The 19038-nt window shown below is 42.4% G+C and overlaps 3 protein-coding genes across 5 annotated transcripts; 1 reads left to right on the top strand and 2 right to left on the bottom strand.

The window, feature by feature from the left end:
- Positions 1 to 1285: 1285 nt before the first annotated feature.
- Positions 1286 to 8728, top strand: LOC120447792. The gene is made up of 3 exons (XM_039629352.1): positions 1286 to 1515; positions 5630 to 6164; positions 6981 to 8728. The coding sequence occupies exons 2-3, from the start codon at positions 5730 to 5732 to the stop codon at positions 7338 to 7340; spliced, it is 795 nt and encodes a 264-aa protein (XP_039485286.1). The 5' UTR covers positions 1286 to 1515; positions 5630 to 5729; the 3' UTR covers positions 7341 to 8728.
- Positions 8729 to 8868: 140 nt separating this feature from the next.
- Positions 8869 to 18795, bottom strand: LOC120447790 (neurexin-4). Of its 3 annotated transcripts, none has more exons than XM_039629349.2 (12): positions 18349 to 18795; positions 16383 to 16499; positions 13304 to 13500; positions 13000 to 13141; positions 11760 to 12938; positions 11573 to 11698; positions 11180 to 11383; positions 10191 to 11120; positions 9952 to 10131; positions 9544 to 9888; positions 9346 to 9483; positions 8869 to 9288 (listed from the first exon to the last, which is right to left on the bottom strand). In XM_039629349.2, the coding sequence occupies exons 1-12, from the start codon at positions 18452 to 18454 to the stop codon at positions 9098 to 9100; spliced, it is 3855 nt and encodes a 1284-aa protein (XP_039485283.1). In that variant the 5' UTR covers positions 18455 to 18795; the 3' UTR covers positions 8869 to 9097. The 3 variants fall into 3 exon arrangements, with proteins under 3 accessions (XP_039485283.1, XP_039485282.1, XP_039485284.1); XM_039629348.1 differs by lacking the exon at positions 13304 to 13500 and adding an exon at positions 13889 to 14085 and having other exon boundaries at positions 18349 to 18794; XM_039629350.1 differs by lacking the exons at positions 16383 to 16499; positions 18349 to 18795 and adding an exon at positions 13889 to 14019.
- On the bottom strand, positions 14933 to 16018 carry LOC120447791 (L-aminoadipate-semialdehyde dehydrogenase-phosphopantetheinyl transferase). Its single transcript, XM_039629351.2, has one exon. The coding sequence runs from the start codon at positions 15897 to 15899 to the stop codon at positions 15030 to 15032; it is 870 nt and encodes a 289-aa protein (XP_039485285.1). The 5' UTR covers positions 15900 to 16018; the 3' UTR covers positions 14933 to 15029.
- Positions 18796 to 19038: the final 243 nt, after the last annotated feature.

Below are 19038 nucleotides of genomic sequence, written 5' to 3'. Positions count from 1 at the left end.
GGCCCTTCAAAGTTATTGACAAATTAAGCTAATTGCGTTTATGTCTCGATGTCTAATCCGGTGGTTCTCTCAGTATCTTATAGGTATTAAATAGATCGTATACAATGTCTACTCTAAAACCTAACTAAGCAAACGACTTTGATAAAGTCATCGAGTACTTGTACCTGTAAGTGATGTAAGCGAAGTAAGAACAAAGAACACGAATGCATTGCAAGTAAGCCAAAGCCAAATATATAACGAATTTATACTCTTGATACTTACTTAGCCGTATCGTTTTATATATGTATGTACATGTATATCGGGGATAACTGGACACAATGGGTTGGCCAATGACCATGGAACAATGGTAGCCCCAGATGAATAAGTCTTGGGCAGCAGGCAGCATTTTAATTACTAGAACACAAATTTAAGCCATTGTTGCGACAAACTTGTATATTTCCTTCACTACGTGAACGAACAATGGACCCGGCTATTTGTAATTGTGCTCAAAATGAAATTGCAGAAAAATATAAAAAAAAGAAACATAATATGACGACTCGTGGAGGGGATAAACAATGAGGAAGCGGGGGCAAAACCATTTAATTAGCATATTTAAAATGCACTTTGACATCAATTTTGTGTGTGTGTGCATTGTGTGTGTGTGTTTCACTTAAGCAGCTTGTATTCATATTAGTTTAACTAAGTAATTGTTTGACCTAATGTACCTATTGTTTTTTGTTATGGCGGTAAATGTTAAAACCCAAGCAACTCGAAATAAATGTGCAAAAACTTTAAAACCAAACTCTTTTAAAGCGACCACACAAGCCAACAGGTGTTGATAGAAAATAGTTGTGACGCAGCGGTAAGTATAAAAAGTAAGTAAATAAATATTGGGTTTGTATGAATGGAGGATCCACGTGAGTGCATTGCCATTTTTGCTGGCAGCTGATAATGCAATGAGCGGCCACGTTGCGTATACTTAATGTGCAACTGACGAGGAAGCCGCCTTTCCGCATTTCCCACTATTTTCAGCGCACCTTTTTGGCCAAGAGAGAGCGCAGCTGCGAGAGAGAGAGAGAGTGAGAGAGAAAGCGAGGCAGCCGGCTACAGTGCGCGACATACGTGCAGCTGCAGGCGCTGTGGAAAACTCTCGTCAGCTGAGAGCTTTCCCCCTATTTTCCTGTTGGGAAACATTGGCCAGACAACGACGCCGGCGCCGGCTGCAAAGACAAGAGTAAAATTTCACACGCAGCATAACAATAATTTCAGTCGCGTTTTTCACGACCTGCCCGCGGTTGTTGTTTCAACAAAGTTTTCCTTCTTCTTTTCTTCCAAACACAAAAAAATAACTCAAAAAATATATACATCAAATCGGTATTGTTTAAACAATCGTGTGATAAACGTATACACATATCGCTGAAAGTGGTCCACTTGCTGGCTAGGAAATCGGTGTGGAAATCGGAAAAGCCGGCGGTGTAAAGGGATAACGAGTGCCAGCATCCCGGTGAACCAAGCCCAAGGAACTTTCAACATTAGGTTCGGTTCGCTTTTATGTACACATTCTAGCGCTTTGCCTAATTGTATTTCGATTTTTCACTTTTTTCCGCACCGGAAAGTGCTTTTATTTCCGTTTTTGCCATTGTACTCTGTTCTGTGTTCTGTGTTCAATTGCATTTCCATCTATTCCATGTAATTCGGATTAAATCGGAGCATGTGTATTTGTATGGGTTCGCCTGATGGCCAAGTAAATATTGACTAAACAAACTGCATGCGGGCGTATTGTTGCCTGCGATTTATCTCAGTGCACAGACACAGCCACCCACATCGTTTAGCAGGCAGCCTGGAGTCATGCACACTGCCAGGCTGAGATGCACTGCGAGAAATTGACAAGTAAAAACTAAAAACTATAAATTTGCATTCGGAAAAGAAAAGATAGGGCAGAGCGAAACTTACTCTTATTATAGATATTGCAAAAAGGCAATCTGAAATTCCAAAGTATGTTTTGTTTATTTTTCATTTCATTCAAACTTTATTTAAGAATTTTAGAATATTCTGTTCTCAAAAATATACAAATACAAATATACCAATAAATTTTAGACCTTATAAATATTATTTCTACCATCAGACCGTTGCAGTTCAGTATTTAGTATTCAATTGCCTATTTTTGGTTATTTTCAAAGATCTTTTTCTCAAAGTAATTACTTTTTGTGTTCCTCAACTTGAACTATTTTGGAAGCAATTCTAGTTCAATGACTTGTTTGGTTAGCCGTATATCTACTTTATTGATCTGAAATTTGTGTTTCTCTCCATGTAAACAATATCAAAATGCTCGTCGGTGCTCATGTGTCTATGTGTTTATGTATCCGCCTAGATACCAACCATTCCAGTTCGAGTGTTGCGTGTTTACGACATTCGACTGCCTTGCAAGCTCATCACTAGTTCGTTTATCACCGGCGATTGCAGCGGCTATTAGGGTCGTGTGCCTCAAATGTGTGCTCAAGTTTTGGGTGCCACAGTTCCACTTCCACTTCCAGTTCCACATCCACTCCCACTTCCATGCCCCCCCACAAACTGGGAGACTGGCAGACCAAGTGTCTGGCGCACTCCAACAAATGCAAACAACGAAAACATCAACAGCTGCAGCCCGAATGACAATTGAAAGGGACACAAATGAGCATGCAAAGAACGCCACTCGACTGCATAGACGCCTCTCTCCTGCCACAGTGGGTGGGGATTTCCCACCCATCCACACATTTTCCTTGCCTTGCCTTGCCACCCAGACATTACTCATACGACGCGTTGCCCGTGCGACAAATACTTGCAAAACAATGCGGCTCAAGTGACGACGCGCCGCTGACTGTTGACAGCTTTAGCGTCACTCAGGCCGAGTTCTCTGGGTTTGCAGTTGAAATGGTTGTTGTTTCCACCGCCCGAGGTGTTGTTTACACACAGCCTTTGAGAGAAATGCGAGTTTGTGCACGCGATTTGAAAGGGGCAACTATACCGGATAACGCTCAGTCGGAATAGCAAGTGCTTGATTCGATGTCTTCGATATTCAGAAAGAAAAAGTGCTTTTCCTACATCGGTTTGAACTCAAACAGGCAAAGAACTAGAATGGTTTAAATAACTTGAAACGAAAGCAAAATCATAAATGGCACAGCAAAGTCAGCATGTGAAATGTGCCTTAATTTATTCCCCCTCCGAATTCGATTAAAGTCAGAGTGAAAGTCTATAGTATAGTATTTTATTTAATTTGGAGAGCTTTTGCACACATGTAACATCTGAACAAACAGATTCACATCAATAAAAGGCCCTCAAAATTAGTGCATACTGAACCATCAATTTATTTGCCATCGCATACATTAAATTTTTGCGATTTGATATAATAGGAAATGAAAGTTGGCTGCTTCCGCATGAGTTCATACCTTTGACAAATCAAAGCACACTCACACGCATTTATTCACTTTTATTCAGAGGGTTTTCCTCACACATTTTGTGGGTCAATTCAGGAGTTGTGGAAAAAAGACCCGCATAAATTCAGACACAGCTGCTGAAAGTTTTGGCTATTGTATATACGATATATTTTTTGTGAGTGCTCGCTCGTTCTGTTCTCCATTTAAAATTCATTTCGAATCCTGCACTGATTCCACTCTTATGCTCAGACAAGTTTTCAATAAAACGACACTGATTTCCACCGTGACGTCATTCGTAAATGGTTGCTTCCATTTGACATTGTTTTGCCTCTATTGCATCTGGCTTACACGCGGTTTTTATAGGGCGCTGTGGCGCAACAAAAGGCGAAAGTCAGGAGCCGAAAAGCATCGGCAATCACAACAAATCGAAATAGTTTTTCACTGGCAGCTGCGCATCGCAGGCAGCGATGTATTAATTAAGTTGAGGAACCACCGCGAACGGTACTCGAGGTCTACTTTTCCTACGAGTGCCCTACACACACAGGGGTATATTATTTTGAAGCACATCTAGAGATTTCGCAGGCTTATAGCTAATCACTAGAAAAGTACCACCCATGAACATCATGCTAGTAGCTTACTAAGTTTGTACGTTACAGGACTAAGTTTCAAATTAAATGTAGAATTTTATACACATTTTTGTTTTGGTGTAATTCCTGAGCCATTCAAGTCTGTCCTAATGTTATAATAACAAAATATGTATATCTAAAGTACCTACTTTTCGAACAAGCCATAAAAGCAGTTTAATGTATGTACATGTATAAATAATCAAGATTCTTTAGAAAATACTCATATACTGTATTAGGCTTTATTTTGTTCAACTGAAAACGTAACGTTAACAGGATTTTAGGACTGCTACTCCTTGTTCTTCATTTATTTAACTTTATTTAACTTTAAATATTTTACTGAAAGGGTATTTTGTAGCTTCGGATATATGAGATGCCCCTATTTTCATTAGCACCCATGTCTGTTGGCTCAATTGCAGTTGCCCAACGGCATGTCCAAACCATACCCATGCCCCGTGCCATTCCCAGTCCCAACTCCCATTCAGATTCCCATTGAGGAGCTGGCTGGCTGGTTGGCTGGCTCATCGTGTCCGTACTAATGACCGCTCGCTTTGGCTTTTGATTTTTTGGCAGCCGCACCGCTGCTGCTTGGAATGCCATTCACCGTGCGTAGATGCGTTCCTTGGCCCCCTGTTGGTGCACATGAATTTATAATTGCATCATTTTTGGGCACACCAATGTAGCCGAGGATGGCATTCAGTCGGTCACTCGACTGCACTTGCACTCGCTTGCGTATTCACATTCGCATTCACATTCGCATTCACAGTTGTATGCAAATTGTGAAGGCGAGTCCGCGAAAAGCCGTGTGCCAATGTGGCAACTGGCAACTGGCAACTGGCAGGCCTTCTCAGGAAAAATGTCGGGGGAAAATGGAAAAAGGCACACCGATGCACTGGGCGGCATATATTTCGTGCTGGGCGCCCCTTTTTGTTTATTTTCATAACTATGCAAAACAGAAAAAGCACACTGGCCAAAAGCGAAATATTAAAATATTTACAAATAAATACAAACAATTCTTCATTCCCTCGCAGATTATCAATTTAAAGCGCATGCTTCTTTATTTAAACTGACTGACATTTAAAAGTGACTTGATGTGTTTGTTTTCCAACTATTTTCTTGGCTTCTTAATCATCTATGTGTGTTCATTGATGTTATTTAATCAAATTGGATAATAATCCAATTCAAGTTGCTATTAAATGATATGCCTAGCGGCAATTTGAATAACTTAAAGCCAAATCAATTGATCACATGTATCCCGAACAATGCATTGCAAAATGGAAAGCCCCGCGAATTCGAGTTTTGAATAGTGACAATTAGTCGCTTAATAATTATAATTAATTGTGCTATAATTGTAGCTATAGAGAAGAAGCTCGGAATTTTTTCCTGATACCTAACGGAAGTCGCAGTTCCAATTGAGATATTCAAGTAATTTTAGAACACACACAAATATGTATATGCAGAAATATTTAAGATGCCTTTTTTAAATGCCTGTAAATGTTGCACTAATTCTGTGTGTTCTTGCTTGGAGCTTCCCATTTTATTATATAATTTTCCTCATTCACAAAATTACTTAACAAAATATGACTTACCTAGAAACTTCTGAATCTAAACCAGAACGCTATGACCGGCGAACTTTGAGAAAGACTCAAAGGACATATCCGAATTCGGAAGCAACATATCATCGGTTAGTAAGCCAAAGCAGTATTTTTGCAACATGTTCGACATCACCTGGCTGCCCACCGCCTGCGGATCGCTGGCACCGGCCCTCATACCGCCAGCCCACATCGTCATCCTGTGGTACTTCTGGGAGAACTACGCCCGCTACGTGGACAGGCACTTCTGCACCTGCTCCTGCTGGGACACCGTATTCAAGGGACCCTACGAGTCCGGCGTGGCCGCCTACAAGCACATGTACTTCAATGCCACGCCCAACAGCTTCAAGATGTGGATTCTCACCGTGTTCGCCGTGATTGCCCTGTACGAGTGCATCAAGAGGCTAATCGCCCTGATCCTCCAGCAGCGCGTGCGGTACTCGATGTTGCTCCTCTTCCTGCTCTCGATATTCTCGCATTACTACGCCTGGTGGGCGTACATCAACTACTACAACGATGACTACTACAATCAGTGGAACCACCAGCTCTTCTTCACGGTGAGTGCTGGGCTAGAACACTGGAAAAAACCTCTTTCTATAAATTGAAAATTAAATACACAAAATACCTTTAGGTATTGCGTTCAAAACTCATGCTTCCAGGTTACGTATATTTTGAAATATATGTTGTTTGTAAAATTCGTAGAACTTAGTACTATGGTATACATTTTTAACCACATAGTAGAAAAAGATAAATAATATTTTCCAAATTTTTCAACGTGCACAAGTTCAAATTGCAACATACAAGTCAATGTCAAATATCGCAACTACGTGCCGTCATATGTTTGTGCCCTAAGTCATAACTGGCCATCCATAATTTATTGGGAAAGTTCGTCCTGCGCGAGTGCGCTCAAAACTTGCACAATATGCGCTCAAATTCGAACACTTTCCCGCACAATTTTCGCACTTTTTCCGCCCTAGACCGCCCACCATTGCCCACCTCCAGGCCAAGTCACCCGCCTCCAAGTCTAGATAGCCATATTCATGGAAATAGAAGTATGGCAAATAAGTTTCGAGAGCAAATCCATCCATTCGTCCAAAGTTTTAATGAGTGGCCTGCTCTAAAAGTGCGAAATTAAAACTGGCCAATAGCTAAAATTATACAGTCACGAGTTTGCAAAGAAAAATATTTATAATTATGTTTTTCATTTACCAGAAGTCGTAAATAACTTTCTATAATCAGTGTAATTAATTTATATCTAATCAATAATTCATTATTCTATACACGGAAATAGCCAAATTATATCTATTTCATCGTTTTCAAAAATTTACCATCCCATTATATAGCTACGATCTTTACCCCTCCATTTCTCCTAGGTAACCGAGCTGTTCTCCACGGTGCTAGTGATGCACCTGGCCAACACCACCAACGTGGTCACGCCAAAGAAAGTCTTCTGCATCGTGGGCATCGCCCTGCTGCACATCCTGGCCAGCAGCTTTGACCAGTTCTTCATGAATGTGGTGCGCGGCGAGGGTTACGCCCACCAGATAGTGCGGGACATCGGCTTCATGGTGCCCGATCTCCTCCAGCTCTTCGTCCCGGTTTGGCTACTCCGACAGGCGCGTCGCGAGTGTTACACCACGCGACCCTTCCATCGAGATCGGAAACTGCATCGGGATATTGTGCTGATGCTGTGCCTGGTGTCGCTGCTCTTTGTCATCTGCACGGTTTTGTGAGAAAGGATCATGCTGGAGGTGTACGAGGAACGGTACGGTAAGGTCGTGCCCATGCAGGATGCGGGGATCCAGCTGCTGAATCGCTACCGGATGCTGGCCAGTGGAAATGTGCACAATTAGAGGTGAATGCTTTTGGTACTGAACATTGTGGGATTGTGGGTGGACAATAGCGGCACTTGCCCCAGCAGTAAGTGTGGAATATCCTGTATTCCTCTGTAGTATTTTGTATTTTCATTTAACGTTTGTGATAGTTTTTGTTTTTGTGTCGAGACACAGTGAGCTGACGACAACCATATCGATAAGCTTAATTATCAACCTACGATGGTACATAATCAATACAACAAACTGTAATCTTCCATTTAGAACCGTTGACCGATACCGATGTTAAGTGCATTATCATTAACCCATAGTTGAACTTAGGTACGATGTAGTCAAATCCATTCCTGGACATCCCGGGATCATACGAGTAGATGGGTGTAGCCCCTATAGTCACAACGATAAACAGTTATTACAGGCATGAACACATGTGTAGATTAGTTATGGAACAACGATGCGGATACTTAATATTGATAATGGATTGTGTATTAGGATGTGGAAGTGGAAGCGGAAGTGGATGTGGAGACCCACCCAGTGTTATACTACCTTAACAAGTTACATGTGACTTAGACTGTTGTTAGATAATAACAATATTATACATGTTCATCATGGCAAACCAAAATATTCCAGTACATCTAGTAGATAAACCACAAACAAATAACAAATAACACAAAACCAAAATCGTAGTAATCAAAATTAGCGTTATACTATATTGTTACGATTAACTTGACAACAAGGAAATCAAAAACATGCAGATATTAATATTTGGAATAGCCTATACTTATACACACATATATATTTTAGTATACAAAATTATACTGAATAAACTTTAAGAGACTGAACACCCAGTAGTTTCCTTAGTGCCTTAGTGCCAAAACGGTGAGTCCAACACAATCCATTTCAATTATTTGTAGTTCTCTTTTATTGAAAGATAAAAATTTTAATGTTTTCATTGTCTCTTTTTTGTAATTATATATATTTTTTATTGCTATATATATATCTATATACACATGGTAATGTATATTTGAAAATTTCAAGTCAAGACGTTCAAAATGCATTTTCCAAAAATACAATTTGTTTTTAATGCTTTGTGTTTCTAAAGTAGCCGATTTTGTTTAGCCACAAAATAATTTTCGTTCTTTTGTGTGTAAAGTAGAAGACATTTTAAATTAAACGTAAAGCGAGAAAACATATTAAAAATAATGGAATGTTCGTTCTTACATACTCGCGTGATTGAAATACATAAAATTGGCGGCTTTCGGTAAGCTGCTCGAGCAGCTCTCTAAAATAAGTTTTTAACTTAATTTCGCAAACAAAATGTTCATAAAATTAACTAAAAATGGACGGTATTCGGTGACCATAAAGAGATTTCAATAGTTCAATAAGGCGAATGGCCGTCAGACAGAACCAAAGAATAAAAAAAATCATAGCATAATGTAGCCAACCAATTATAAATCAAATCTTAGCAATCACTTGCGCAAAACAATTGGCAGTGCGTGGAAAAGTATTTTCTGTCTGTAATTTGTGATGAGCCTTTTCCGTGTTTGTTTGATTTTCACTTCGTTTTCATAAATTGTTTATCTTTTGGTGTATCTGAGTGGTCGCTGTTGCGTGTCTAAGGCGATTTAAAAACGATTTATGTGCATATTCTTGCGACCGGTTTAGATAAAGATCTCTGTTCGCTTCCTGACTTGATGGCCAGTAGTTGAGTGCAGGACAGCATCGTCTGGATCGTCAGCTCCATCGGCACCCTGATCCTCGTGCGTCAAGTAGTCGCCTTTGTGCCGGTGCAAATAGCGACCAATAAGGAAGAACATAAGGATTAGCAGCAGGAAGAGAATCACAAGCAGACCTGAAATAAAGTTGTGTTATTAGTTTGCTCCTAGTGCCGAACAATGAGTTCACTTACATGCCAGCAGCACAGAGTCCACTTCGTTGTAGGCCTTGCGCAACTTCTCCTCATCCACCAAAGGTGGTGGCCTAGTCTCAATTTCAATGGGCGGATGCGTAACTGGCTCGACTCCGCAGAAGTCTTCTGTCAATTGAGCTATAACACACGAATTTGTTTAGGTTGTACTACTATGTTTCCTTAACTGCAAGTACTTACTGCCCAAAGACTTAACATTCTTGGGAGGATTCTGCTGGAACATCAGTTTCAGGGGATAGATATCATCGAACTGAACTCGCGACACACAGCCTACAAAGCCATCTGTCATGGATTCATTTTTGCCAATGTACATGTACTGGATATTGTTGAATTGAGCATCCGCTGAGGCCTTGATATCAAAGTTGTACTCGACCGGCTCGTAGTTGTCGACCTTCAAAACCACGGTGGATCCACCATTTTTCCGCATAAAGTGCATGTCGTGGTACTGACCCAGGCCAAAATGTTTCTTCGGGAATATGATTTCTTGTCTCTCGAAACCAAAATCAAATACGCAACGCAAATGGCCTGAAGGAAGACGAGTTGAAAATAAAGTGGTTCACACTTACAAGTGTGTGCAAATGAACTTACCAGAATTCGATATTTGAATGGTTAAATATTCCCCGGTCAAGTTGGAAGAGAAGCCAAGCAGGAATCCCTTCGGAATGGTGGTGGTGAAACCGACGCGAATGTTCTCGGCAATTGTGGAGCGGAAGGAGCCCTCAAACTCGTAGCGAATAATCGAACTGGAGCGTAGGTTGACACCAATCTCTGCAATAAGTAAATGCAAATTGAATAAGATGCAATTACTGCAGTATTCAATTACCCACCATCTGCGCAAATAGGTCCTTTGAATGCGCTCCAGCGGCAATCGCAACTGTAGCCATCGTATCGCTCGATACAAGTACCATTGTTTAGGCATGGACTTGACTCACAGCGACCCACGCACCCAGTACTGATGCCGTACAATCCACGCTTGGAGTAATCCTTCAAGTCAACCATCTTTCCGTTTAGCAGCAGTGCACGAATGCATCCTACGTAACCATCGCGGTACTCCGTTGTGGCGCCAATCACCAGATCCGAAGTTAAGTGCAGAGCACGCACTGGACCTGGTGGCTCTCGGACCTCAGCCTTGATAGACCCATCAACCACCAGACGTGCCTCCTTCCTGTTGCGCTCGACACTTACCGTGTGCCAGTTATTGTCGTTCAGGTGATAACTTGTGCCCACATTAACGCCAAGTGGTCCGCTACCCGCCTGATACTGGAATTGCAGTTTGTTGCCACCATTGAGACTTAGCTTAATGTAATCTGTAGGTCCCGTAGCATGGAAGATCACAGAGTTCTCTTGTGTAGTACGGAATTCCAGATAGATATCTCCGGAGTGACCCATATCAAATGGTGGTAAGTTAATTGAAGCATCGGCAATGCGGAAGGTCACCACATTACTGAAGAGATCATCGCCCTCGCAGCGCAGCGGTCCCAGAGTATAGCGACCCATTTTCTCGTCCAAAGGAGTTCCAGTATCACCAAACTTCACAGCTCGCACGGGAAGATACTCCTTCTCCCGGATATCACCACCATCCTCCATCCATTCTAGACTGTTCGAATCGCAGTTGCACCACTTTGTGGGATCGTGACACTTGCCCAGAATTCCACACTCGCACTTACGAGATCCAGGAAGAGCTCCAGCCCAATAATCCATCGGCTGATTGTGGCGAGAGATCCACCAAGAGAAGGGGCGGAAGTTACCGGCCTCAGCTGTATAAAAAATTCAATTATAACTCTGAACCCATTTAAGGAATTCCGTTACTACTCACATGGAGAGTTGAAGAGTCGAGAGGAGCGGCAGGAGTAGCTAAGGCGCTGCCAGCAGCTATGGGAGCGATTCAACAAAGCTTCGATTTGCAGTTGGTTGGCATCGTACATGATGGACTGCTCAAAGGAGCCAGGCTCCTGGAAGCCATCCACAGTTGTGGTGTGCTCTTGACTGTGGCTGAGGGTGGTAATCACGCGTCCATCCGCTGCAAGAATATCAATCAATGTCATAAGTTTATAAAATTACATATTTAAAGAAGCCTTTACACATTTTTAAAGCATAAATATTACAGAGTATAAAAACTTGATCGATGATAATCGAATATTAATTTAAGGCATGAACAAGTTTTAATAATTGGAAGCGACTTATAGAACTTCAAGTGATATTCACTTACAGTAGAATTCGCAGGTCACTGGGAAAGGTTCCAGGGGACCACTGCCATCCACATCGAGGTTCAAGTTCACACGCTGCTGCACATGCTGCACATTCTTGAGAGCCAAGCAGGACAATGGGTTGTTAGCTAAATAACAAAATTTAAATAATAAGTCAAAATATCGAGCAAATCCTGTGAGGGAACTCACAAGTATGGCATACGGCTCCGGCATAGCCAGTTTGTCCGCAATCACAGAAGAACTCCCTGGAGTTTTGGTGACAAAGACCTTTATGTTGGCAAGGATTTGGATTGCAGCGATCAATCATCTGGCAGGCATCGACTACGACATCATCGCCACAGCAAACCTCCTCGCCCTTCACCCAGTCCTGGGGTAATTTGTAATTTCCATCCACCGAAATTAACCGCATGCAACCGACGAATCCGTTTTTGTCCTTTCCACCAGCAATATAGTACTGAGCTCCAGTGGCAATCTGTAGGCTCTTTGTTGTGGTCATTGGTCTCTGGTCAATATTCAGAATCAAACGATTCTTTTCGATGGATATAACGAACGAATGCCATTTGCCATCATTGAACTGATCGTCGTAGTTGTCCAGAATGATTCGCGCCTTGTCCTTGGCTTTAAGGTCGATCTTCACTTTGCCAAACTCCAAAAAGACCTTAACATAACCACCCGAATAGAAGTCGTGGTGCAACATTACTCCAGTTTCCTCGTAAGTACGGAAATAGAAGGAGACGTTGAGGCGCTGAGAGTTTTCATAGCCCTTCAAACGGACGAACGACGATCGGGTAGTGAAGGTCACAGGGTAAATCGGAGGCGAAGGACACGCGTAGATGGTGTTTACCCTGGTGAAAAGATATCCTTCTCCCAGCTCAGTGCTGTCTTTCATTACTCGAATAAAGTTGGTGGAATTGAAGTAGATGTTTTCCAAACAGCCGGAGAAATTTTGTTGGACAATCAAGCCCTCCTGCACGTTGGGCACTCCACCTAGGTAAATCTCTCGATTTAGATTCAGTCGCGTGAACTCGCCCTGGATGCGTCCTCGTACGATGACCCGATCCACCGAAAAGATAATGTCCCTTTGATTCCTTGAGATCACAACATCATGCCACACATTGTCATCCAGCAGACTTCCCACCGATAAGGAGGTCATCACACGCGAGCCCAAATCCAAATTCAGCACCATCTTGTTGTCCTTTAGCTGCAGGGCATAGTAATCGCCCTGTGTGCCACGCGAATACATCATCACGCCGTTGGCAAAGGCCGTCTTGAAGCGGAATCGGATGGACTCCTTGGTGGAGGTGATGGGTTCCCGCCTCAGATCATAGCGCACCAAGCCAGTGCCATTAAAGTACAGGTTCTCAGAGACTGCAAGATAAGGTGTGGGATTAGAAATAAAACACTATCAAAAACTCCATTCATCACTTACTGTAATCGCAGCCGTAGAGCTCGACACGCATGGAAATACGATCGTGCCACCTGGTGGGATTGATCCTCACCCATTGGGCAATGATGGGCACCTCGAAGACGTTGTAGTGGATGGAGTTTCCATTGGAGTTGCCCTTGAACATCTGTGATAGATACCATAGGATTATTCATATTACAATCATTTTAATAAACAAAGAAGAAAGTAGTGCAAAGCCAGAGCCTGAAGCATTAATCCATCGCCATCCTTTAAGCCAGGATTAGTTGTGTTTCGTATTGTAGTCTTAGTCTAGGATTAGTCACAGTACCTGCGGCTCGCTGGTGGGATTCACGTACGAGCGCCAGAACTCGCCATCGTCCGAATACTGGACAATGTACTCCGTCACGAACTCATCCGTATGCATGCGCCCCATGGTGGCGATCTTGCGCACCATGCGCGGATCCCCCAGGTCGAGTGTTAGAAAGTGGTTATACGTATTCTCGACCGGTGTCCAAGCAGCGTTACCTGCACAAGGTGCATTTACCAATCTAGTTAGTCGCAGTGTCAGAGTTCAAAGAAGGGTGTGGGTGTTTTAACAGAAGTAATCTACAGAACCATTAGCCAAAATAAGTAACAAATGCATGCGGGATGAATTAAATCATATAAAAAACCAAGCACAAAAGCAAGCAAAAGTGTTAATGAATTTATGTAATGATAATCCGCTTTAGCGGATCAAGGGTTCTCCCAACCACCATAGGTTTTCACCTCATCGATATGTTACATATATGGAACAGGAGAGTATAATGGATACAACTTTTTTTCGTTTTGTGCAATAAACCACCACCAAAAGCGTTCCATTCCATTTAGGATTAGCGACACACATTCCAATTGTATGTGGAGATCAATTGTTTACCTTGACATTGCCGCCCGGCTCTTTATAGTCGGCAAACTCTAGATCGGTTATGCCGTAGCTAATGGTGTACTCGGTGACGTACTCATTGCTATGTGGTCGTCCTTGCAGGGCGATGTGCGTCACGTTCCGCACCACGCCCAGGTCAATAATCAGACGCTGGTCGAAGTCCGAGTTCTTCGCGGACCACGAGGTGCCAGCTGGGGTTCGCAAATGGTCATGGGATGATGGGCAATAAAATAAAAATGATACAATTTAAACCAAAACAAAAGCAACATAAAATAAACCTTAAGTGGGCAAACAAATGGGGGTCTACGCTCTATAATTGCCTAAATCTAAGGGTTTAAAGGTTTAAAATTACGCCAAATCTCTAGCAGGGGGTGTTTTCAATTAATAAACCATAATTTAGGGGCGATCGCGATTGACAGCTGCAAGTGGTCGAGGTCCTTCACGAGAAGGATCAACCCCTGCCAAAAAAAAAAAGGATTTGGGTAGCCCGAGGGTTGAGTTGGTGTCAACACAAAATGGGAGAGTTCGCAAATGGTTAAGCATAACAATTGCAGTCGTGTGCCTTTGTTTTAATTGCTCTGCGCGCCAAATTGCAAGCAGGTGTGACAAAATAGTGTGAGAAAGTGCAGACTGCTGCGGTTTCTCAACGCAAATTCCATTCCCCAATATTTCTATACCGCATTCAAGTTTCCTTTGTCCTCCGTTGGCAACGGGCATATCAGCCAGCCATCGTGTTCCCATCGATAAAACTTTCGGCAATGCCAAAAATAATTCAAATAAACGAGCCATTCAGTGCTACCCTTGCGGATGGTTATCCTGCCTGTTGGCGCATAAATTCAACCAAAACCAATGTCTGGCTCCTGTCTGAGTCCCAGTTACGGGTTCCTAAATTTCGGTTTATGGCCTTTTAAGCATATTTCCGGCTTCGTTCCCTAGCGTTTGTTTATCCAGTGCCAGGCAAACAGACGATTTTTATGGGGGGTTGAGCGCAACGTGACAACACAAGGATTACAAACTATTTCAAATTGGGCACACAACTATTGTGAAAATATAAATGCATGTTTATTCTAGGGATAACAGCGCTGTTTCTAGGAGCTACGTTCGCTTGGCTTAGATTCCGCATAGTTCTTAGCCATCATGATCGCTTGTAGGGCTTAAGAAGACCCTTTTGGCAGTAGGCGATCACTTCCTCCAGTTCCGAATCTTCACTCTTCACAAGAAGTTCCTCAACTTGCAGGAACTTAAACCTTCCATGCTCTGGTGGCAAACAATTCCGGAATGCAATGGCCGCGCAGTAGTCCTCCTGCAGTAAATGCTCCTCGAAATGCCAATTCTCCATGGGTTTGTCGTGGCAACGCAGGCTGGTACCGATGAGAGGGGAAACGTCCGTCTCCAAACTTCGAGTAGTGTCAACTGAGAAGCTGATCCTTTGCAGGTCCACAGTAATGCCAACGCCTAGCTCCTTGACGTACGCCTCCTTGAGGCACCAGTGACGCATGAAGGCCTTCACCTGTTCCCGCTCATCATGATGTGGTCTTCCAATATAGCTCCATTCCTCGGTGGAAAACTTGCTCTTCATCAGGCGAAAGAACTCCGGCAGCGACTTGCCACCACTGTACTCGATCTTCATAACATCTGTGCCGATTCCGAAGTCGGGATCACTGCTCTCTCCCGTAATGCCAGCCAAAAGAACAAGGCTTCCCTGATGCGAGACATTGAAGCTGAGAGGTGGCCCATCGTAGCCCTCCCTCACCCAGTAGGGTTTACCCCTTACATCCCGGGCGAACTTCACTTCCGCCGGCTGCAATCCGCTGCACGTGCTCACATATTTCCGCATCAGAAGGCGACCAATTAGTGAGGACAGAAAGTCATCGATGAAGTGGAACTTCATGAGCCGAGCTCGTTCCTCCGGTTGAATTGGGGCCACCGCCTGGCTCAGTTGAGGAAGTGTGGGCCTCCAGCTGCCCAGGTCAAAGGCCCAGCGGGTGCAGATGTGTTTACTCATTTCGATGCGTTTTGCAGCTATCTAATTGCTTTCCATAATCATTGTTTTCTGGGCGTTTTCGCTTTGCAATGTTGTTTTTAATTCGCTATTGTGATGCAGTATGGCCACAAGTGGAAAGGGTAAAAATACCCCAGCGATTACGCATCATAAATATACTGCAAATATACTGCTCCACCAAATTCGTGGTATTCCCATTTACAATTCAGATAATGCAGCGGTTTTAAATGATTTATGAGACTTGCGTATTGAAAATAAAGGGGAATTTACAAAACAATCTAAGAAGCTCAATATCTATAAAAATATAAAAGGTTCACGGCCATGATAAAAGTAACTCTATTTATCTGGAAGCTATTCAAATAAAAACACATTTTTCTAGGGGTTTTTTGGCGCAGCGTTTAAAAATTATAATTGCTAACAAAAACAACGGAAAGGCAACTCAACTTTCAAACGAATAATGTTAAACAACAAATCAGTATTACTCACCGTTTAGTCGAGCCTTGTCGGGTCCTCTTTCCGATAAGGATGACGTTGCCGTGAGGACGGCTCTTTCCATGAGCGGCTGGTTGCACTCGTAGTCGGAGAAATAGTCCGTGAAGGCGTCTGAAAGAGTGCAATACGGATCTATAAATATCCGGAATTCCATGACCCATATATGTACAAGTGTACATTGATGGGCGAAAAAGTGAACGCAAACTGTCACGGGCGTAATTAAATTTGAGATATGAAGAATCTGTTTGGATGGCGGCCAATAAGCTGAAGCACTTCAGCCGGGACATAATCATTGGCCTCCTTTTTATGGGCCCATAAAGAAAGCCACATTTATAAGGCAGCAAGAAGTAAACAAATCGATTTGAGACTGAAGGGTAAATATTGACCATTTTATTTGAGAGTTCTTAATTCTCTGCTTTCTGGGGAAATGAGATGAAGTCGTACAAGATCGATTGAAATTGCTTGTAATGAATAAATCTCATAAAAATAGAATCTATACAATTGAATCTTTTGATTTCAAAAGAAGTCCGAAGGGAATTCCTATGAATTTAGACAATCTGAATAAAATGGAATATATCCAGATGTTTCTGGTCGGATTATTTACAATGTAGGTATTTAGCACACCCATTCTGTACTTTCCCTGTTGAGCAGGTTCTACTGTTCTTGGAGGCAGATCCTTGTCTCATATTTGCACCACAATATTTTCCGTTGACGAGAGCCTTTTGCACCTAGGATCCATGACAAAAGCGTGGGGATACGGGGGCCAGGTCGTGTCGGAAATCCAGACAATTGCCCCTGTCTGCTGCAACCCCCACGGAGTTGTTTATAATGGGTGCAGCCGGAGCTCCTCCTAGGCAAACAGCACACTGGCATTTTCTTAGTGGCAGTGGGGGAAAACAACCCTTGCGAGGTCATTCGGAGTTCGTGGGCACTTTAAGCTGACTTTGAGCCTTGGGTGGAGTGGAAGTGGAAAAAATCAACCTGATAAGCTCGAAAGGAAACCGTGGAAACACGCATGACAATCTTCTAGTAAATAATACAAGTATATAGCCAGTTTGAACTACTTTTTCACTACATAATTGCCCAATGGTGATTAGGAGGAAAATGAAATACAAAAAATCTGGCTAATGTTCTAAATGAAACAAATATGACGAGGTCTGAAAGGCCATTTCCGTCCATCTGGGGGAAACTTGAAGTGCGAATGATGCTATTTTTGGGGCAATAAGAATTGAAATAAATTATGGAAATCGACCAGAGTCTGGGAGGATATATGTATGTCGGCTGTCTGCTTTCGACGCTTCAAGGCGTGAAAGTGGCAAATTAATTGCGTGGCATTGTTTATTTTTAGTCATAAAAATGTTTGCATATGAACGTTGGATTGTTTATTTTGCAAGAAATGTGGAAATTTTGTGGGGAAAAGCGCTTAATTCTGTTGACATATGGAAGGGTAATGATAAAATCACGTGTTTCACACAGCATCATCAATCAGCAGATGCTTCTTATTTGCCGCATGCGCATTTGAGAAGCCGGAAAAAAGACAAGAACAACTGGGGATGCAGCCGGCAAATTTTATCATTGGTCCCCCGGGAAGCTTCACAAAAAATCCGGAAATCAAGAATTTAAAACCCCAGCGTCTTCTCACCCAAAAAGAACGAGTAAAGAACGAGTAAAAAACGGGCGTTGTTAATCGGCATTTTTGTTTTGCCACCGCTATTCGTAAGCAACCGATTGATCGCTCTCCGCGCTCTCCGATTCTCTCCAACTCTCGCGATCACAAAGAGCGAGTTAAAAAGCGAACAACGGGTCAAAAGAAAATGGAAGAGCGAGTCTTCAGCTTTGGGGAACACGCCCAAAAAGTTGGCTTACAAACAATCAACGTTTTATGTCACATATTGACTGGAAAATCGACCAGAAAGGATCTGAATTCTAGGGTTATTCAATGGGAATCACTGGTTTTTACCTGCTTGCACCGATTTAATGCCATTATTGACCAGCAATAAGAGGCATAACAATCCAAACTGAAGCGAGGAAAATGCTGCGTTCGTATTACTTCTGGGCGGCCTCATCTTGGAGGCTGTTAATTTAACACTATCGCTTAGTAGATTTATAAACACATCTATATCCGATTTTCAAGAAGTGTTACACCAAAATGCACTTTTCTGCTGGAAAAAACACCGTGAAAAGCTGATGATTTATGGCAACGCGTCCGCGATGTTCAAAATGTTGGACTGCACTATTCGTTCCGTTTTTAATGGACTTTAAATTTATATAATTTATCAACCGGGCGTACGGCTCCAGCAGATCACGCCCACTTCGAAAGAGTTTCGTTTGAATTAAGAAAATAATTATCGCAACGCGGATGACACACGACCAGAATGTCTCGCTGCCAGTGTGACCATGACTCAATCGTGACAAGATGCCAAGGGAGTCGCCAACTGCTTATCGCGTCAGATACGCTATCGTGTTTTCATAATTCATTTTGAAAAGTATTTTAAAATTAAAATGGTCTTATGATATTAAAGTACATTTTGTGACTAATAAGTACTAAAGCTTTCCGTTTACTTTTATATTAAGTGTATTAAAAATGATGCTATATTTTGTATGCTCAGGACATTTCATTTCAAAATAAAAACTATCATAAAAGAAAAGA

The sequence above is a fragment of the Drosophila santomea genome, chromosome 3L, assembly GCF_016746245.2.
Source record: "Drosophila santomea strain STO CAGO 1482 chromosome 3L, Prin_Dsan_1.1, whole genome shotgun sequence".
Classification (NCBI taxonomy): Eukaryota; Metazoa; Arthropoda; class Insecta; order Diptera; family Drosophilidae; genus Drosophila; species Drosophila santomea.
The sequence above is the reverse complement of the archived record's forward strand: the minus strand, read 5'-3'. Positions and strand labels throughout refer to the sequence as shown.

Excerpts from the sequence above, each read along its gene's own strand:
- LOC120447790 (XM_039629349.2), bottom strand. The coding sequence starts at position 18,454 with ATGAGGCCGCCCAGAAGTAATACGAACGCAGCATTTTCCTCGCTTCAG. Across the intron at positions 16,500-18,348 it reads CATTAAATCGGTGCAAGCAG|ACGCCTTCACGGACTATTTC; the intron begins GTAAAAACCAGT and ends GCACTCTTTCAG. Across the intron at positions 13,501-16,382 it reads CGACAAGGCTCGACTAAACG|GTAACGCTGCTTGGACACCG; the intron begins GTGAGTAATACT and ends CACCTTGTGCAG.
- LOC120447791 (XM_039629351.2), bottom strand. The coding sequence starts at position 15,899 with ATGAGTAAACACATCTGCACCCGCTGGGCCTTTGACCTGGGCAGCTGG.
- LOC120447792 (XM_039629352.1), top strand. The coding sequence starts at position 5,730 with ATGTTCGACATCACCTGGCTGCCCACCGCCTGCGGATCGCTGGCACCG. Across the intron at positions 6,165-6,980 it reads ACCACCAGCTCTTCTTCACG|GTAACCGAGCTGTTCTCCAC; the intron begins GTGAGTGCTGGG and ends CATTTCTCCTAG.